This window comes from Hemicordylus capensis, chromosome 1 (genome assembly GCF_027244095.1).
Source record: "Hemicordylus capensis ecotype Gifberg chromosome 1, rHemCap1.1.pri, whole genome shotgun sequence".
NCBI lineage: Eukaryota > Metazoa > Chordata > Lepidosauria > Squamata > Cordylidae > Hemicordylus > Hemicordylus capensis.
Window position 1 is genome coordinate 8807648 of NC_069657.1, and position 16160 is coordinate 8823807.

Sequence of the window (16160 nt, forward strand, 5' to 3'; positions counted from 1 at the left end):
TTCTCCTTCTCCTGAATCTGAATTTATACCTCTTTAGTTATCATGACTTCCCTCCGAGGATCCTGTGAATTTTCAAATGGCAATTCCTACCCTCTGAGAACTACGACCTCCTGTGTTATTTGGGAAGAGGGAATGATCATTAAACCTGATTTAAATCTGTAATGTGGATACAGTTGAATCTGAGGGAGATTCACCAGACCATCCCCATTGGCTGATTGGGAAATCCATTCAGATTTTTTGTTTTATTTTGCTTCATGTCTGAATCTTAGATTCCTAGGATCTAGATGTTTTATTAGAACTGATTCCTGTTTCTGTGATTTGGGCGGCGGAGCTGTTGAAGGGTATTATTTTCAGTTGATTTTAATATGATTTTATAAAGCCTGGCTGGCTGGATAGATAGATAGATAGATAGATAGATAGCCCCCATGAATCTTTTCTATTAGGGTAAGGGGGGGTGATTAAGGAGGGAAAGCAACATTCTGGCAAATGGAAGACATTGACACTCTGACCCTATAGAAATGGAGGCTGTTTTCAGGGGTTGGGTGGAGGAAATTGAGGGGGGAATTGAAATATATGCAATATTTATTTTTTTGCACCCTTTACACATCTAAAGTCGTTTTGTTTCCTTAGTAGCATATAAGCTGCTTTGCTCATAGCATTGATCATGTTTGACATATTACATTTAGAAGTAAAGTTTATTCAGACAATTAGTACAAATGTTGTCATTTACTTTTAAATGTTGTTTAATTTTTGTTACATATGGACTACAGTCTGCCGAATTCCAAGGAACCCAGCGTCTCTGTAAGCCAGTGTCTTCTGTTTTCAGCAATGCCTTTTTGTATGCTTCTCATATTCCGGAAAAAACCCCCCAAAACCCAACTATCTATGAAGAGCAGGCAAAAAAGTTAATGTTGAAAACAGAAGAAGAAATTGGTTTGCATACAATGCAGCACCCTGCCAATCAAAGACTAGGGCAAGCACATTCATTCCCTACACCCCCAAACCACCTCTTCGCTTCCACAAAGCTCACAGAAGCTCTGTTGCTACTAATGATTGCATCATCACTGCAGTGATGAGACTTCCATTATTCCCAATGGGAAGCTTGCGATGACGCACTTCTTAAGAGCCATGGAAGCTCTGCAAGCCTGATATGTCTTTATCACATGTGTATCCCACTGTTCCTCTGAGAAGCCCAGAGTGGACGTAGTGAGGAGGACATGGTTTGGGGATGCAGAAGACGAGTATCTTGGAGTGTTGGCGAAGCCTCTGCACAGCCAGGAACACTCACTAAAGGTTTGTTGGTTTATTTATCATATTTTTATACCGCCTGATATGTGCATCTCTAGGCAGTGTACATAATTTAACACATAACAAATATAGCAGTAAAAACCATTAAAATTTCACAAAATAAAAAGTAAAAACCATCTCATAAGACATAAACAAATTAAACTTTTCAAGAGTGATTTCAGTTAAAAGCCAGATAAATCATCTGCGTCTTGAGGGTCTTCTTAAAAGCAAACAGAGAAGGAGATGCTCTTATTTCAACAGGGAGCATATTCCAAAGCTCCAGGGCAGCCACAGAGAAGGCCCGGTCCTGAGTCACCACCAAATGAGTCCTGGGCTAGGTCACTGGCAGCAAAATGGGCTCTGCTGAGGATATGTAGGAGTCATACCTTTTTGCTCTCCTGCAAGTATCTGCAAGTATTCCAGCTTCCAGGATAAGGCTTCTGCTCATATGTTCTGCGCTTGTGATACATAGTGGATATGGAAGCTAAACTGGGAAAATAACATGGACCATCAGCTCTGGCACTGTGTTAAGCACTTAGAAGTCTGGAGATGCTCCAGGTTGTGATGGTTGGTCTGAATTTAGATGGGGGAGCGGGTTCCCTCTAGATGGTGTTGCCATGCCAGACCTCCAGGGCCGCCTTCATTGCTAGATGTTCCTTCTCCCAGATTTTGTAGTTCCTCTCTGGGGATGTAAGTTTGCAGGAGAAGTATGCACAAGATAGTAGTGTCACATCCTCAGGCCAGCTCTGGGACAGGATGGCCCCGATGGCCACATCGGAGGTACCTGTCTCAACGATAAAGGTGTGTGTGGTCTGGATGCTGAAATAGTGGTTGTTGGGAATAGCAGTCCTTAAGAGTCTGAAATGTGTGTTGTCTCTTGGGGGTCCAGATGTACAGAGTGTCCTTGTGTAACAGTTGGGTCAGGGGCTTGGTGATCGTCACATAATGGGCAATAAAGCAGTGATAATAATTCGCAAACCCAAGCAATTGTGGAGTTCTTTGGGGTGTGGAGGGCTTCTATTCTTGTATGGCGGTTACCTTGCGGGAATCTATTTGCAAGCCTTGGGATGTGACCCGAAATGCACGCATGCACGCACACCCCCACCAGAAAGGTTTGCAGTGACAATGAAATACAATAATGCATGTATTAACTCAATACTCAAAACACTAAAGCAATCCAAATAAAGAAAACCTAGCCACCAGCAATTACAACACGGGAGAATAACAACAGCAATGTGCATATCCCAAGACTGTGAGCCCAGTTTACCTTTGAGAGACCCTGTGGAAGGACTCTGGACTCTGAAGGATAACAATTCTTGCACCTCACAAGAAAATTATTGTTACAAGGCCCCGAAGGCCTTGTAAACTATGGAGAGAGACCCATCAAGGACAGGGACTAGTAAGCACGGATGGTCCCTGGTACAAAACGGGAGATTTGGAGCAAATGCAAGTGCAGACAGACAGGGACTTTTTAAAAGTGCCAACCAACCAGACAGTGAAATATGTGAGCTTTTGAGTCACATCAAACTCTCCATTAGGCTGGATCTTCAAAAATAATTTTTAAAGGGAAAGATACGTTTGGTCCTCGCAAGCCTACAGAAAGCCTTTTGTTCCAAAAGACCTTTGGGGACTTGACATTATGGAAGGAGAGCTGGTTCTGTGGCTGCAAGTATCTATCTATCTATCTATCTATCTATCTATCTATCTATCTATCTATCTATTTGATTTCTATACTGCCCTTCCAAAAATGGCTAGGGCGGTTTACACAGAGAAATAATACATAAATAAGATAGATCCCTGTCCCCAAAGGGCTCACACTCTAAAAAGAAACACAAGATAGACACCAGCAATAGTCACTGGAGGGGTGCTGTGCTGGGGGTGGAGAGGGCCAGTTACTCTCTCCCTGCTAAATAAAGAGAATCACTACGTTAAAAGTTGCCTCTTTGCCAAGTTAGCAGGGGTCCACCCTGGTTTGCGACTGAATGGGAGACTACATGTGTGAGCACTTGCAAGATATTCCTCTTAGGGGACGGGGCTGCTTTGGGAAGAGCACCTGCCTGCTTGCATACAGAAGGCTCCAAGCTCCTTCCCTGGCAGCATCTCCAAGGTAGGGCTGGGAGAGACTCCAGCCTGCCACATGGATTCCTATGTTCCTCTTTCCAAAAGGCCATAGCAATGCATGGATTTTTATGAATGGCCAACAGCCACTCGGAAACTCCATGCATTCCTCTGGCCTTGGAAAGGAACCAGAGCTTTTCAGTGGGCATTCCCTGCCATTCAGTTGAGTACATTCCCTGGAGCATCTGCTTTAAATGAAGAAGGTTCCCTCCCTGGAGTCCCAGGTGGGACTCCTGCCTGCAACCTTGGAGAAGCCGCTGCCAGTCTGTGTAGACAATACTGAGCTAGACGGACCAAGGGTCTGACTCAGTATATGGCAGCTTCCTCGGTTCCTGTTTTCTGCTGTTTTACATGCTTTCTGTTCTAGTGTTGGTTGTACCACTGGCTTTTATAACCACTTGGAGCCCCTGCATCACGTGATGAGAATCAAGAGAGTGTAGGTCCTTTCTCCCTTGGCCTGCTGCTCTACCTGCACATCCCCCCACCCCACCCCGCTGTGTGTGCGGGGTAGAAGAACAATGACCCAGGGGGCAGGGTGGTATTTGCTCTTCATTATGCAGTGTGGCAGACTGGTCTGATGTATCATCTGAACCAGACTCTTCTGTGGAACAGAAATGGGATGAAAATGTATGAAATAAAATAATAATTAAATAAAGCCCATAGGCATTTATGCTGTTGTTATTGATTGAAAAGTCCTTTATTCCTATTCCCCCTGCCTCAATATGGGGCACTCAGGCTGCCCCAAGCTATGGAGTGTGCATCCTCTGAGGGCCTTTTTGGCTTTCAGATGATACTGAACTGGCCCATGCAGTTAAGACTGCAGACCCACTAAGAGGATACTTGTCCTGACATCTCTCCAGGATGCCATGATGTCCTCCTGGTGCATTCCTTTATTGCACTGGGGAGGAATTCCTTTACATTCCTTTATTGCATTGAGCAGTTCACCCAAACTGCTGCTAGGTCAGGTGTAGAGCAATGATTTAGACAAATACTCCCCATGCGATAAAGGAACACACCAGGAGGACATTGTGACATCCAGTTGAGAGGCTAGAATGGATGCACTCTTGGCACATCCTCGTCTGTAACTGCACAGGCTGATTCACGGTGGGAAAGTATCATCTGAACTGGCCCAGAGACTTCTCTCAGACTAAACCTGAGCCTCTTTGGAAACTCCAATTTTGCAAGGTTTTCGAAAGCAAAACCTTTGTGTCAGGGCTTGCTTGCGTTATGCCTTTCACTGGAAGTTTACTGCATTTTTAATCGCTGTTTCTCGCTGACATTTTGCTGTGTGTTCTTTAATGTTATAACATGCCCCAGACTTGAATTATAATGGGATGGTCCAGAATGTTCTAATAAATAAAACAAGTCTACCTAAAAGTCAGGTCACACGTTACAGTTGCCACAAGCTGGAGACAGAAAACATACCATGGGGAAGCCAGTCTACAAGTAACCCAGCTATAAAAGACCACCTCCTTAAGGCAGGGCTATATATAGCCCTCTATTCTTTTTTAAGTGAAGGGAAAGTGTGTGGAGTAGTATTGAGCATCAAAGCATAGCTTTCATCATTTGGGCGGGGGGGGGGGGCAGGTTTCTAGCCTGTATGGCTTGGAAGAAATGCTTCAGTGTGTGTGAGCAATGCCAGGTAAATCTTAGAAGGCAAAGTAATGGTGAAATTAGATTGCAGAGAGGTAGCAGAACTGGCTTCAGTGCCTTGCGTAGCTCCTTGCAATGACTAGTAGAACAAATTATTTAAAAATCAGAAATTGCAGTATATTTCAGTCTCTGCCCCAAGACTGTGGAATGCACTCCCTACTGAGATATGATCCTCCTCATCTCTGACAATTTTTTAAAAGCATTTGAAAACCCACCTCTTCACCCAAGCTTTTTCAGTTATTTAAAATTTTAAGATTTTAATTTGTGGGTGATTTTTAAATTGTTATTTTTTTAAAGTTTTGTTTATGTTTTAACTTGTTTTATGCTATTGTTAACCGCCCAGAGACTAAAGTTTGGGGCGGTGTACAAATTTGATTAATAAATAATAAATAAATAAATAAATAAATAAATATTTGTGCCCACCATAAAATGGGTGCAGTGGTTTCAATATTACTAGCAGAACATATTATAAAAAATTGGAAATCAGAGTACATTTCACAAATATTTGTGCCCACCATAAAGTGGGTGCACTTTAGTTTCCAAGGGACAAAAATGTATGGGCCCCTATTATGTTAGTCTCTCTGTGTTCATTTATTTGTTTAAAAACTTATATCCTGCCTTTCTGTCCCAAATGGGACTCTCAGAGCCCTTTCTCATGATTGGTGAGAAAGGGCTACAGGGTGAGGAGGGAGGAAGCCTCGAAACGCTTAGCTCCCCACAGACGGTCTGGGCTGCTGGTCTAGGCACAGAGATCTCTCGTCCAGACGTGCAGCTACCCCCTTGAGCAGCTCGGAGGGTTAAGAGCTGGGGCACGTCACCCCCAAACAATCCCAAAAACGAGGCTAAGGGAGCACTTTTTTGAGGCAGGCTCCAGAGGCAGGTTTGCTGCCATAGTGTCACTGGGAGCTGAGAGGCTCCCAGCGATTCTAACACCCAGCAGATACCGGGCTGGCCTTTCTTAGTGTGTGAGAACAGCCTCTCAGAGTAGCTAATGAACCCTACTGAAACCCCTAGTGGCAAAACAGCACACACAAGCCAACCCCTGCAAAGAGCATCTGTGCGTTTTTTTGGGCCGGCTACCTCTCTCCCCACTGCCCCAGTCTCCGGCCGGGCCGCCGCCAGCCTCCGCATTCGGGCCGGGCCCGCCGCCGCCGGCCTCCGCTGCCGGGCCAGGCCCGCCGCCGCCCTGGCCTCCATGGCCCGGCAAGGCCCACCGCCGCCTCTGTCCTCCACCACAGATGCGCCTCAGCCAATCAGGTGCGTCCCTCCGCTCCGCTGCCCAGCCAATCAGCTGGGTTGCCGGGACGCATCCCCACAGAGGCTGAGGCACGTCTACGGGGATTAAATATATAGATTACAAAATAGCAACTTTAAATCCATGTCATAATAAACAGCAGCATTATAGAAGTGAAAGAGGAAATAGATAAAGATGATTGACTAAGAACACACAGGGAAGGAGGACATTGCGTGGTGAGGCAGGGACTAGCACTGAAGCCGCTAGGGGGAGGGAAAACCCTGGCTGTGAATGGTGGGGCTATGTCTGAAAAAGGATACCATGGACTTCGCCGCTAGGAAACATTTTGAAACCCCCTGACCATTTCACACTGATGAAATGTTCATGGGCGAATACTCAGCACAGCCCGAGTTTCACCTTTGTGCAGAACTTTGATTTGTATATCTTAGGTACACACTTGCAGACGACACAAAGCCTTATCTGCAGGATTCAGACGTTAGCGTGAACCAAAGTCCCACAATTTCCTGGCCCGACACTCTCACGCCTGGGCGCTTTCCAGATTAAATCCTACCACAGTGTCACTACAGATCTCCTGTGTGTTTCTGTACTTCCGGTGTTGTGACACCGCAGTCCCTGCGCTGACAGCGAGGTGCCGTTCACATTTCCGATGCCTTCTTTCGGGTTTTGTCTTTGTGTTATAGTTCTACAACGTTGCAAGTCTGTTGCGGAAAAATAGCTGTATTTTCCCATTGTAGTAGTTTGAGATTCTGGGGATCGTTTTTAATACGATCCAGCCAAGTCAAAGCATTTTACCCCTGTTGTAGCATGTAATCTGGAAAGTGCCCTTGTGATCCACTGCAGTCTGTGAGATCAACTGATGGCAGGCCCTCTTTACAATACCAGCTATGGCCAATGGCTGGACCATAATTGTGCTTAGAGGGTTATTTATTTAACATATTTTTATACTCCACTTGCCCATTATTTAGATCTCCGAGGAAGCTTACAAACATATTTGTAGAAAAAATGGTGTCCGTTAATTACAGAGCAGTCCAAGGTCTTTTGGTGCCCCAGGCAAAGCCTGGCTGCCATGCCCTCACTCACCTTGCCACAACTGCCCCATGCCTGCTCACCCCCTGCCGTTATGACACTCCCCATCCCCATAGCACCCACCCATCCCTGTACTCCCCATCCCCGTCTAAACATCAGCGCTCACCACTTCTTCTGCCTCGAATTGCCGCAGCAGCACAGCAATTCAAGGCAGAAGAGGAGGCGGTGCCTGGTGTGGTGATGAGCACGGGTGCTCAGACGGGGAGCACAGGGGTTGGGTGGGCACTATGGGGATGAGGCGGTGGGCACGGCGGCAGCAGTGAGGATGGGAAGGCTTGTGCAATGGGGATGGGGCACAAGGAGCGCATCATGGGGCATCTGGTGGGCAAAATGGCACCCCCACAGGCAGCCACCCTAGGCAACTGCTTAGTTGGTTTAGCGGGCCAGCCCACCCTGGTCAACTATATAGAATAAACAAGAAGTTCCGGTAAGAACTAATCTGCCTACTACTTTCCTTTCACTATAATATGAATTAATAATTAATCACAAGTTAGCTCATTTCCGCCTCAGATGTTCATGCATCTGCCATCTTGGATCAGGGTGGATGACATCATCACAAACTACGTTGTTGAGGTGTGCTTTTGTTTCCCTACAACTGTAGCAAATTTCGTTCAGATCAGTTAAGCGGTTCACAAGTTAGCCCAATTGTGAACCGTGGTGATTCTCTTTATGTAGCAGGGGGAGAGTAACTGGCCCTATCCACCCCCAGCACAGTACCTCCAGTGACTGTTGCTGGTGTCTATCTTATGTTTCTTTTTAGAATGTGACCCTTTTGGGGCCAGGGTTTCATCTTATTTATTTTATTTATTTGTTATTTCTCTGTGTAAACCACCCTGAGCCATTTTTGGAAGGGCAGTATAGAAATCGAATTAATATTATTATTATTTCTTGTTTACACAGTCAGACAGGTGTTATTGACTGGTTTGTTTTATCCAGACATCGAGTCCTTCCCAAGGACCTAGGATGCCAGAATTTTATTGTCAATGGTTATAGATATCATCGCAGAATATAGGCTGTTCCCAGTAAAGTTGTTGTTGTTGTTGTTGTTCTTGTTATTATTCCTCAAATATTAATGTGTCCCCCATCTTGAATCGGGGTGGGTGACATCATCACAAACTATGTCGTTGCGGTGTCGCTATGTGTCCCTACAGCTGTACCCAATTTGGTACATATTGGTCCAGGCATTGCGAAGTTGATAGTGGGGACACAGGGACACAGAATGCCAGATGATCTCATAAGCTTTCTTTCCTTAAGAAAAGTAGGCTAAGAAAGAACACGGTAGAACCTTTTAGAGTAACTGACGTTTTAATACAAGCTTTCGTGGGTTATAATATAATCTACTTCTTCAGATGCAGAGAAAAAGCAAGAATATCCGCAGTTATTTGTGATCTCAGCTGGGGTAGGCTTTTACATGTCGATCTCCCCAACTAGAACAAAGAAATTGACTCTTCCACCCTTTTCCTGGGGTCTGTTTGGGTTCTGGATGTCTTGACTTCAGCAGTGAGGCCAAGAGGGGTTCCTCTTTGGAAGCGTCAGCCTCCCTGGACCGAATCGGGGAGCAGAACCGATAACAAAGTCCAGGTCAGGAGGTTAGGGCTTCTCCAGCCACACTGATTTTGCAGTCGGCTGACTTGATGGCAAGTAGAATCCTCACAGGAGGACTCTTGATCAAGTTGTTGTTATTGTTGTCGTCAGGGGCGTAACTACCATTAGACAAGGGGAGACAATTGTCTTGGGGCCCCAATGCCTCAAGGGCCCCCCCGGAGGCACATCACATGACTTCCTGCCCACCCGTGTTGCACCCCCTGTGAATTAATATTGAGTCTCTTGTGCTTCTCCCCCGCTTAGAATTTGTATGTAACTGTAGAGCCAAGGAAGCTGGCTGTTGGGCTGGTATATTTATAAGAGGGGAAATCTTTCGGGGAGCGGGGGGAATTCTTGTTGCACCCCCTGTAATTTCCTGCTGGATCCACCCCTGTGAACTAGATTCAGTGTGAACTGGATATTCACCGTATTCATAATGGGGATGTGAGTGTGAGTGCACTATATATTGTGAAGTGTGTTTGTGTGTGTATATATGCGAGGGGCCCATTTTAAAATCTTGTCTCTGGGCCCACTCCAACCTTGCTACGCCCCTGGTTGTTGTTATTGTTAAGAAGATTTATATACTGACTTTAAAACAAAACAAAAAGGTTCTCAAAGCGGCTGACACAGAAAAAGAAATGAGATGGTTCCCTGTTTCAAAAGGGCTCACAGTCTAACAAGGAACACAAGAGAGATGCCAGGAACAGCCCCTGGGAAGCATGTTGTGCTGGAGTTGAAAAGGGACAGTTGCTCTTCCCCTGCTAAAGATAAGAGAGTTGCCCTTTCCCCACAGTAATATCAGTGTCAGTTCTTACTCTGGCCTGGATAGCTGGATGGCGGTTTCTTGGAGTCCCTTCTGACTCACAGTCTGCCCAGGGTAATGTGGTGGTGGCAGTGGCGGTGGTGAGGGTGAGATCTTCATTCTTTCAATGGAACCCTCTTGCTTCTGTTTTCAGGAGAAGACGGGACACAAGCCCACGGTGAAAACACCAGCCAAGAGAGCCGTCCGCAGACCCGGTGTGAGTCCTGCACATCGACGTTCCTGAAGGTCGTCTGGGGATTTCTGATCATTCTGTCAGTCTCGTCTTCTTGGGTCGGAACCACCCAGATCGTCAAGATCACATACAAGAACTTTGATTATCCCCTGTTCATGACTTGGTTTTCAACAAACTGGAACATTATGTTTTTCCCAGTGTATTACTCTGGGCATCTTGCCACCGCACAGGAAAAGCAATCACCAATCAAAAAATTCAGGTAGGTCTACCAGTTTGGAGATCTTAAGGACAGCTTTCTCTCATATGAACCTGTCGGAGTCTTAAGGGTGACAACAGAGGCTCTAATAATAATAATAATAATAATAATAATAATAATAATAATAATAATAATTCGATTTCTACACCGCCCTTCCAAAAATGGCTCAGGGCAGTTTACAAAGAGAAATAACAAACAAATAAGATGGCTCCCTGTCCCCAAAGGGCTCACATTCTAAAAAGAAACATAAGACACACACCAGCAACAGTCACTGGAAGTACTGTGCTGGGGGTGGATAGGGCCAATTACTCTCCCCCTGCTAAATAAAGAGAATCACCACGGTAAAAGGTGCCTCTTTGCCCAGTTAGCAGGGGTGACTACTCACCCACTATGTGACCACTATTAGTGGTCCACTATTCATTTTATAGTGATATAGTGACCACTATAGTGATATAGTGACCACTATAGTGACCACTATTCATTTTATTGCCATCAAAGATAAGACGAGTAGCCATGAAGGCACAAGGACACACACACACACACACACACACACACGTGTGTGTATTGTATATATTGCATATTTTATATATAAACACACACACACTTATTTATTTATTTATTATATTCACATACCGCCTGATATCTTTATCTCTATGTGCAGTGTACATAATCCAAAATAAAATATAAAAACAGAATAAAAACCATTAAAACACTTTCACAGAATAAAAACCATTAAAACAGTTTCACAGAATAAAGCAGTTAGAACAAACTCACAGAATAAAACAATTAAACAGTTTAAAATTTGTTTTAATTAAAAGCCTGAGAAAACACGTTTGTCTTGAGGGTCGTTTTAAAAGCAGTCAGAGAGGGAGAAGCTCTTATTTTGACAGGGAGTGCATTCCAAAGTCCTGGGGCAGCCACAGAGAAGGCCCAGTCCTGAGTCTTCACCAGACGAGCTGGTGGTAACTGTGACTGGACCTCCCCAAAATATCTTAATAGGCGACAGGGTTCATGACAAAGGAGGCACTCTTTTAAGTACCCTGGACCCAAGCCATTCTGGACTTTATAGGTAATAACCAGCATTTGTATTTTGCTTGGAAACATATCGGCAGCCAGTGCAATTCTTTCAGAATCGATGTCATATGGTCCCTTTGGGTTGTCCCAGAGATCAAACTGGCAGCCACATTCTGTACCAGTTGTAGTTTCCAGACTACATATAAAGGCAGCCCCACATAGAGTGCATTACAGTAGTCAAGCCTGGAGGTTCTGTATTATATGGAGAAGGAAATAATATATAATCAGGAAAAGTGTGTGTGTGTGTGTGTGTGTGTGTGTGTGTGTGTGTGTGTGTGCAGAGAGAGAGAGAGAGAAAGCGAGAGAGTTAGTTCTGAGTCTTAGGAGCAAAGGGTTTGAGGCTATGGCTAAGAAGAATCTGACTGAGAGCTTTGGAGTGACCCCCTTTAAAGAAAAATCCCAAACCTGCTGCTGCCACAAATGATGGCATAGGAAGAACATAGGAAGCTGCCAAATACTGAGTCAAGCCATAGGTCCATTAGCTCAGTATTGTCTACACAGACTGGCAGTGGCTTCTCAAAGGTTGGAGAGGCTTCTCCAAGGTTGCAGCCTGGAATCTCTCTCAGCCCCATCTTGGAGAAGCCAGGGAGGGAACTTGGAACCTTCTGCTCTTCCCAGAGTGGCGGCTCCATCCCCTGAGGGGAATCTCTTCCAGTGCTCACACATCAAGTCTCCCATCCATATGCAACCAGGGCAGACCCTGCTTAGGTAAGGAGACAAGTCATGCTTGCTACCCCAAGAGCTAGAGTGGCTCACATGCCATGCAAAGTTCTGTGCACTTTGTGATGAAACGTCTGTGCGGTTGTGCAGTTATACTCTACGCAAATGCAAACATTCTACAAATGGAGTGGCATCATGAATGACCCAGTGGCAACCATGGAGGAAGGAGAGGAAGCACAAGAAGAGGCAGGAGGAGGATTTCTGCACACAGAGTCGAGCTAGACTGTTGCTGCCTATAGAGCTGAGCTGGCTAGAGTGGTGCCGGAAACTCTTTGGTGTTCCTGGCCACAGCGGAGGTGAGCAGGGTGGGTGGGTAGTGTTGGCTTCAGATCTGCCAACTCCCAAATTTGCTTCAGCTCCATCTCTGAAGATAACAGAGACCCAGAGGCAAATTATAAAGCCGGGATGAACTTGCACTGTGGATAAACACCCTGACATGATTTCTTATACGTATATGTATGGTGAAACAACATTCTTAACTGCCACCTTGGGAGTTGTATGTGCTCACACAACCCTTTTTAAAAATCCATCTGTGGCTGATGAAGGCATATGCTGAAACATTCAAGTAAAATTTGGTCTCCTCTAATTTTTTCTCAGTTGTCAGTCATCTTTTGGTTGTGTGTGTGTGTGTGTGTGTGAGTGAACACAACATGTTCACAACATGTTGTGTTCAACACTCATACAATGAGTGTACAGTGTACACAGGTACAGATCTGTACACAGGTACAGTCATTCACATGTTATGCTGAACGCACGTACAGCAGTACACTTCCTGTCTGTCCCATGCATTTGAAGGGCCTGTATCCAGGTTCACTTTTAAAATGAGCACAGGCACACTCATTCACACAAACACATGTATGAGTGTACAGACATCTTTACACTCACCCAGCATAATGTCCAAATCGGACTTGTGTGTGTCGGGTGTAGCTAGGGGAAAGGAGGCCCATGTTCACCCCTCTTCCTGGCAGCCCCTTGGAGTGAAGGAGATAATGAAGAAAATAGGGAAGAGTGGAGCTGGAGGGCCTTCAGAACCAGGGGGCCTGGGTTCTTTGAATCCATCCGCTCAATTATAGCTACACCCCTTGTGGGTGTGTAATATATATATTACATCTGGCCTCATTCTGAATTTTCCAACTCTTTCCTTTTTGCAGGGAATGCAGTCGAATCTTCGGAGAAGACGGCCTGACGCTGAAGCTCTTCCTTAAAAGGACAGCTCCTTTTTCCATCCTCTGGACTTTGACTAATTATCTTTACCTGTTGGCTTTGAAGAAGCTGACGGCCACAGACGTCTCAGCCCTCTTCTGCTGCAACAAGGCTTTTGTTTTCCTGCTCTCATGGATTGTGCTGAAAGACAGGTTCATGGGTGTCAGGGTAATGGTCACAGCAATTCTTCCTAATTATCATTCTCCCTTCTCATCATCCATTCAGGATTTGAAGGAATCACCATGATGCTCCAAGGAATGCATGTCTTATTAACAGGCTTCTTGTTAGTTGACTTTGTACTAACAGTGTAGATGGGGATATCTGCTTGGCTGAAATTATGCTGTGAACCAAAGCGTTTGGCAACTCCTTCCAGATTCTTACATCTTAAACTGAATAGATACGAGTCCCATTTTCACAGGGAAATGTCACCATGAGGCCACCTTTTCCTGGAGTCCATTCCATAAGAACATAAGAACAGCCCTGCTGGATCAGGCCCATGGCCCATCAAGTACAGCATCCTGTTTTGCACAGTGGCCCACCAGATGCCACTGGAAGCCTACAGCAGGAGTTGGGGTCATGCCCTCCCTCCTGCTGTTACTCCCCTGCAATTAGTACTCAGAGGCATCCTTTCCTTTGAGTCTGGAGGTGGCTATAGCCCTCCAACATTCTATGAATCCTGTTCACTGTTTTTTATCAAGTTATAACCACAAGAAATTAATCCACTGAAGATTAATGTAGAATTGCTTGTGGGTTATCTTGATCTCACCCCACTAGGTTGTATTAGTAAGAACAAGGAATTGTGGAAGCATTATTGGGAAATATTGGACTCTTTGTGACATTTACCTGTAAAAATTGCTGCTCTTCCTGATTATTGCTATGGATCTGCCAATGCAATATTAGCCAAGCTTGCTAATTTCAAAGTTGTAGTTAATGTTTTTAATTATCATCATCATCATCCATCATCATCATCATCATCAACTTTATTTGCTAGCCGCCCCATAACAAATTGTTCCCTGGGCGTCTCACAGCACAGAAGTAAAAACAAGAACAAATAAATAAGAACAAATATAATAAGAACAAATAAAACAAGACGAATTACAATAGAAAATAGAAAATACAATGCAAAACATTTTTAAAACTTTTTAAAGATCAGTTTTTAAAAAGCCTGAGTGAACAGAAATGTCTTCACCTGACAGCTAAAAGAACAAAGAGTCAACGTCAAGCAAGCCTCACTGGGGAGGCTATTCCAAGAATGAGGAGCCACCACCAAAAAGGCCCTCCCCCTAGTAGCCACCCGCCTCACCTCATTTGGCAGGGATACTCAGATTAGGGCCTCTGAAGAAGATCTTAAGGTCTGAGTTGGGACATATGTAGCAAGGTGCTCTCTCATGTAACCTGGTTCCAAGCTGTTTAGGGCTTTCAGGTGATTATATTGTTTTTTTATTTGTAAACAGGAGGGAAACATAGGTGGTGGTGGGGTTTTAAAAAGAAATTTGCAGGTCAGATAGGAACATAGGAAGCTGACATATACTGAGTCAGACCATTGGCCCATCTAGCTCAGTATTGTCTTCACGGACTGGCAGCGGCTTCTCCCAGGTTGCAGGCAGGAATCTCTCTCAGCCCTATCTTGGAGATGCTGCCAGGGAGGGAACTTGGAACCTTCTGCTCTCCCCGGAGTGGCTCCAGGTAACATGCCAAATCGGAACTTATTTATGTCAACTGACATACTGCACAATATTCCATCAGCTTTTAATGGAACGTGCACACAGTTGTGCAAGAACTGCACAAATACAGTTATGTGATAGATGGCCATTGCAAATAATGGCCATCACACAACTTCATTTGCACAATCCTTGCACTTTACACAAGAGCTCTCTTGTGCAACCGTGCACACGTTCCATTAACATTGCATAGTACATAAGAACAGAACATAAGAACATCCCTGCTGGATCAGGCCCAAGGCCCATCTAGTCCAGCATCCTGTTTCACACAGTGGCCCACCAGATGTTGCTGGAAGCCACAGACAGGAGTTGAGGGCCTGCCCTCTCTCCTGCTATTACTCCCCTGCAACTGGTACTCAGAGGCATCCTGTCTTTGAGGCTAGAGGTGGCCCACAGCCCTCCAACTAGTAGCCACTGATAGACCTCTCATCCATGAAATTATCCAAACCCTTCTTAAAGCCATCCAGGTTGTTGGCTGTCACCACATCTTGTGGCAGAGAGTATATTGCACAGTACAGTGGTCCCTCGACTTACGAACTACTCGACATAAGTATTTTTCGAGTTACAAACGGCAGTTTTAGATCCGGTTTTAGATCCGGTTTTTTCGACTTACAAATTTTTAGATGGGGTTTCCTCGACTTATGAATTTTACATGCGGTTTCCTTGACTTGCCTGCCTGTTTACTGCCTGTTTATTCTTGAAAAGAAATGTTCCTGTGCAGTTTGCAAGCCTTACTGGGGGTCTGGGTCTTTTTTCTAGGCTCCGGAACGCATTAATCCGTTCCCAATGCATTCCTATGGGAAACCGCTTTTCGACTTACGAACTTTTTGACTTACAAATGTGCATTCGGAACGGATTAATTTCGTAAGTAGAGGGACCACTGTATAAACTTTGCATATTATATCAGCCAGCGTTGGGAAAATTTGCATAGTAAAATTTTCTGAGGTGAAAAGTATGCAGTTTTTATGCAAATGAGTGGAAATTGCATGAGCATTTTTTCAGAAAATTCCCCAATTTCAATTTCCCTAGAAAACCCATATCTCTGTCAGGGACACCACACTGAAGGGAGCTGAACTTACTTCCTGCCGCCGCAGGAGCAGAAGAGGCAGATTTTACTCTTTTCCAGGACTGAAGCCTGCTTACTTTGCTCCTTAGAACTTAATGAGAATGAAGCTTGGTCCTATCGACAGATTTGATGTGCTGTTATA

General features: G+C 44.9%; 1 protein-coding gene across 3 annotated transcripts in view; it reads left to right on the plus strand.

Annotated features, from left to right (window-relative positions):
• Nucleotides 1–16160, plus strand: part of SLC35F4 (solute carrier family 35 member F4) — a 196468-nt gene that overhangs the window by 162456 nt on the left and 17852 nt on the right. For all 3 annotated transcript variants that reach the window (XM_053249115.1, XM_053249273.1, XM_053249198.1), the window contains 2 exons: nt 9940–10237; nt 13180–13399. In XM_053249115.1, the coding sequence (XP_053105090.1) occupies nt 9940–10237; nt 13180–13399 (518 nt within the window). The remainder of the gene's footprint in view (nt 1–9939; nt 10238–13179; nt 13400–16160) is intronic.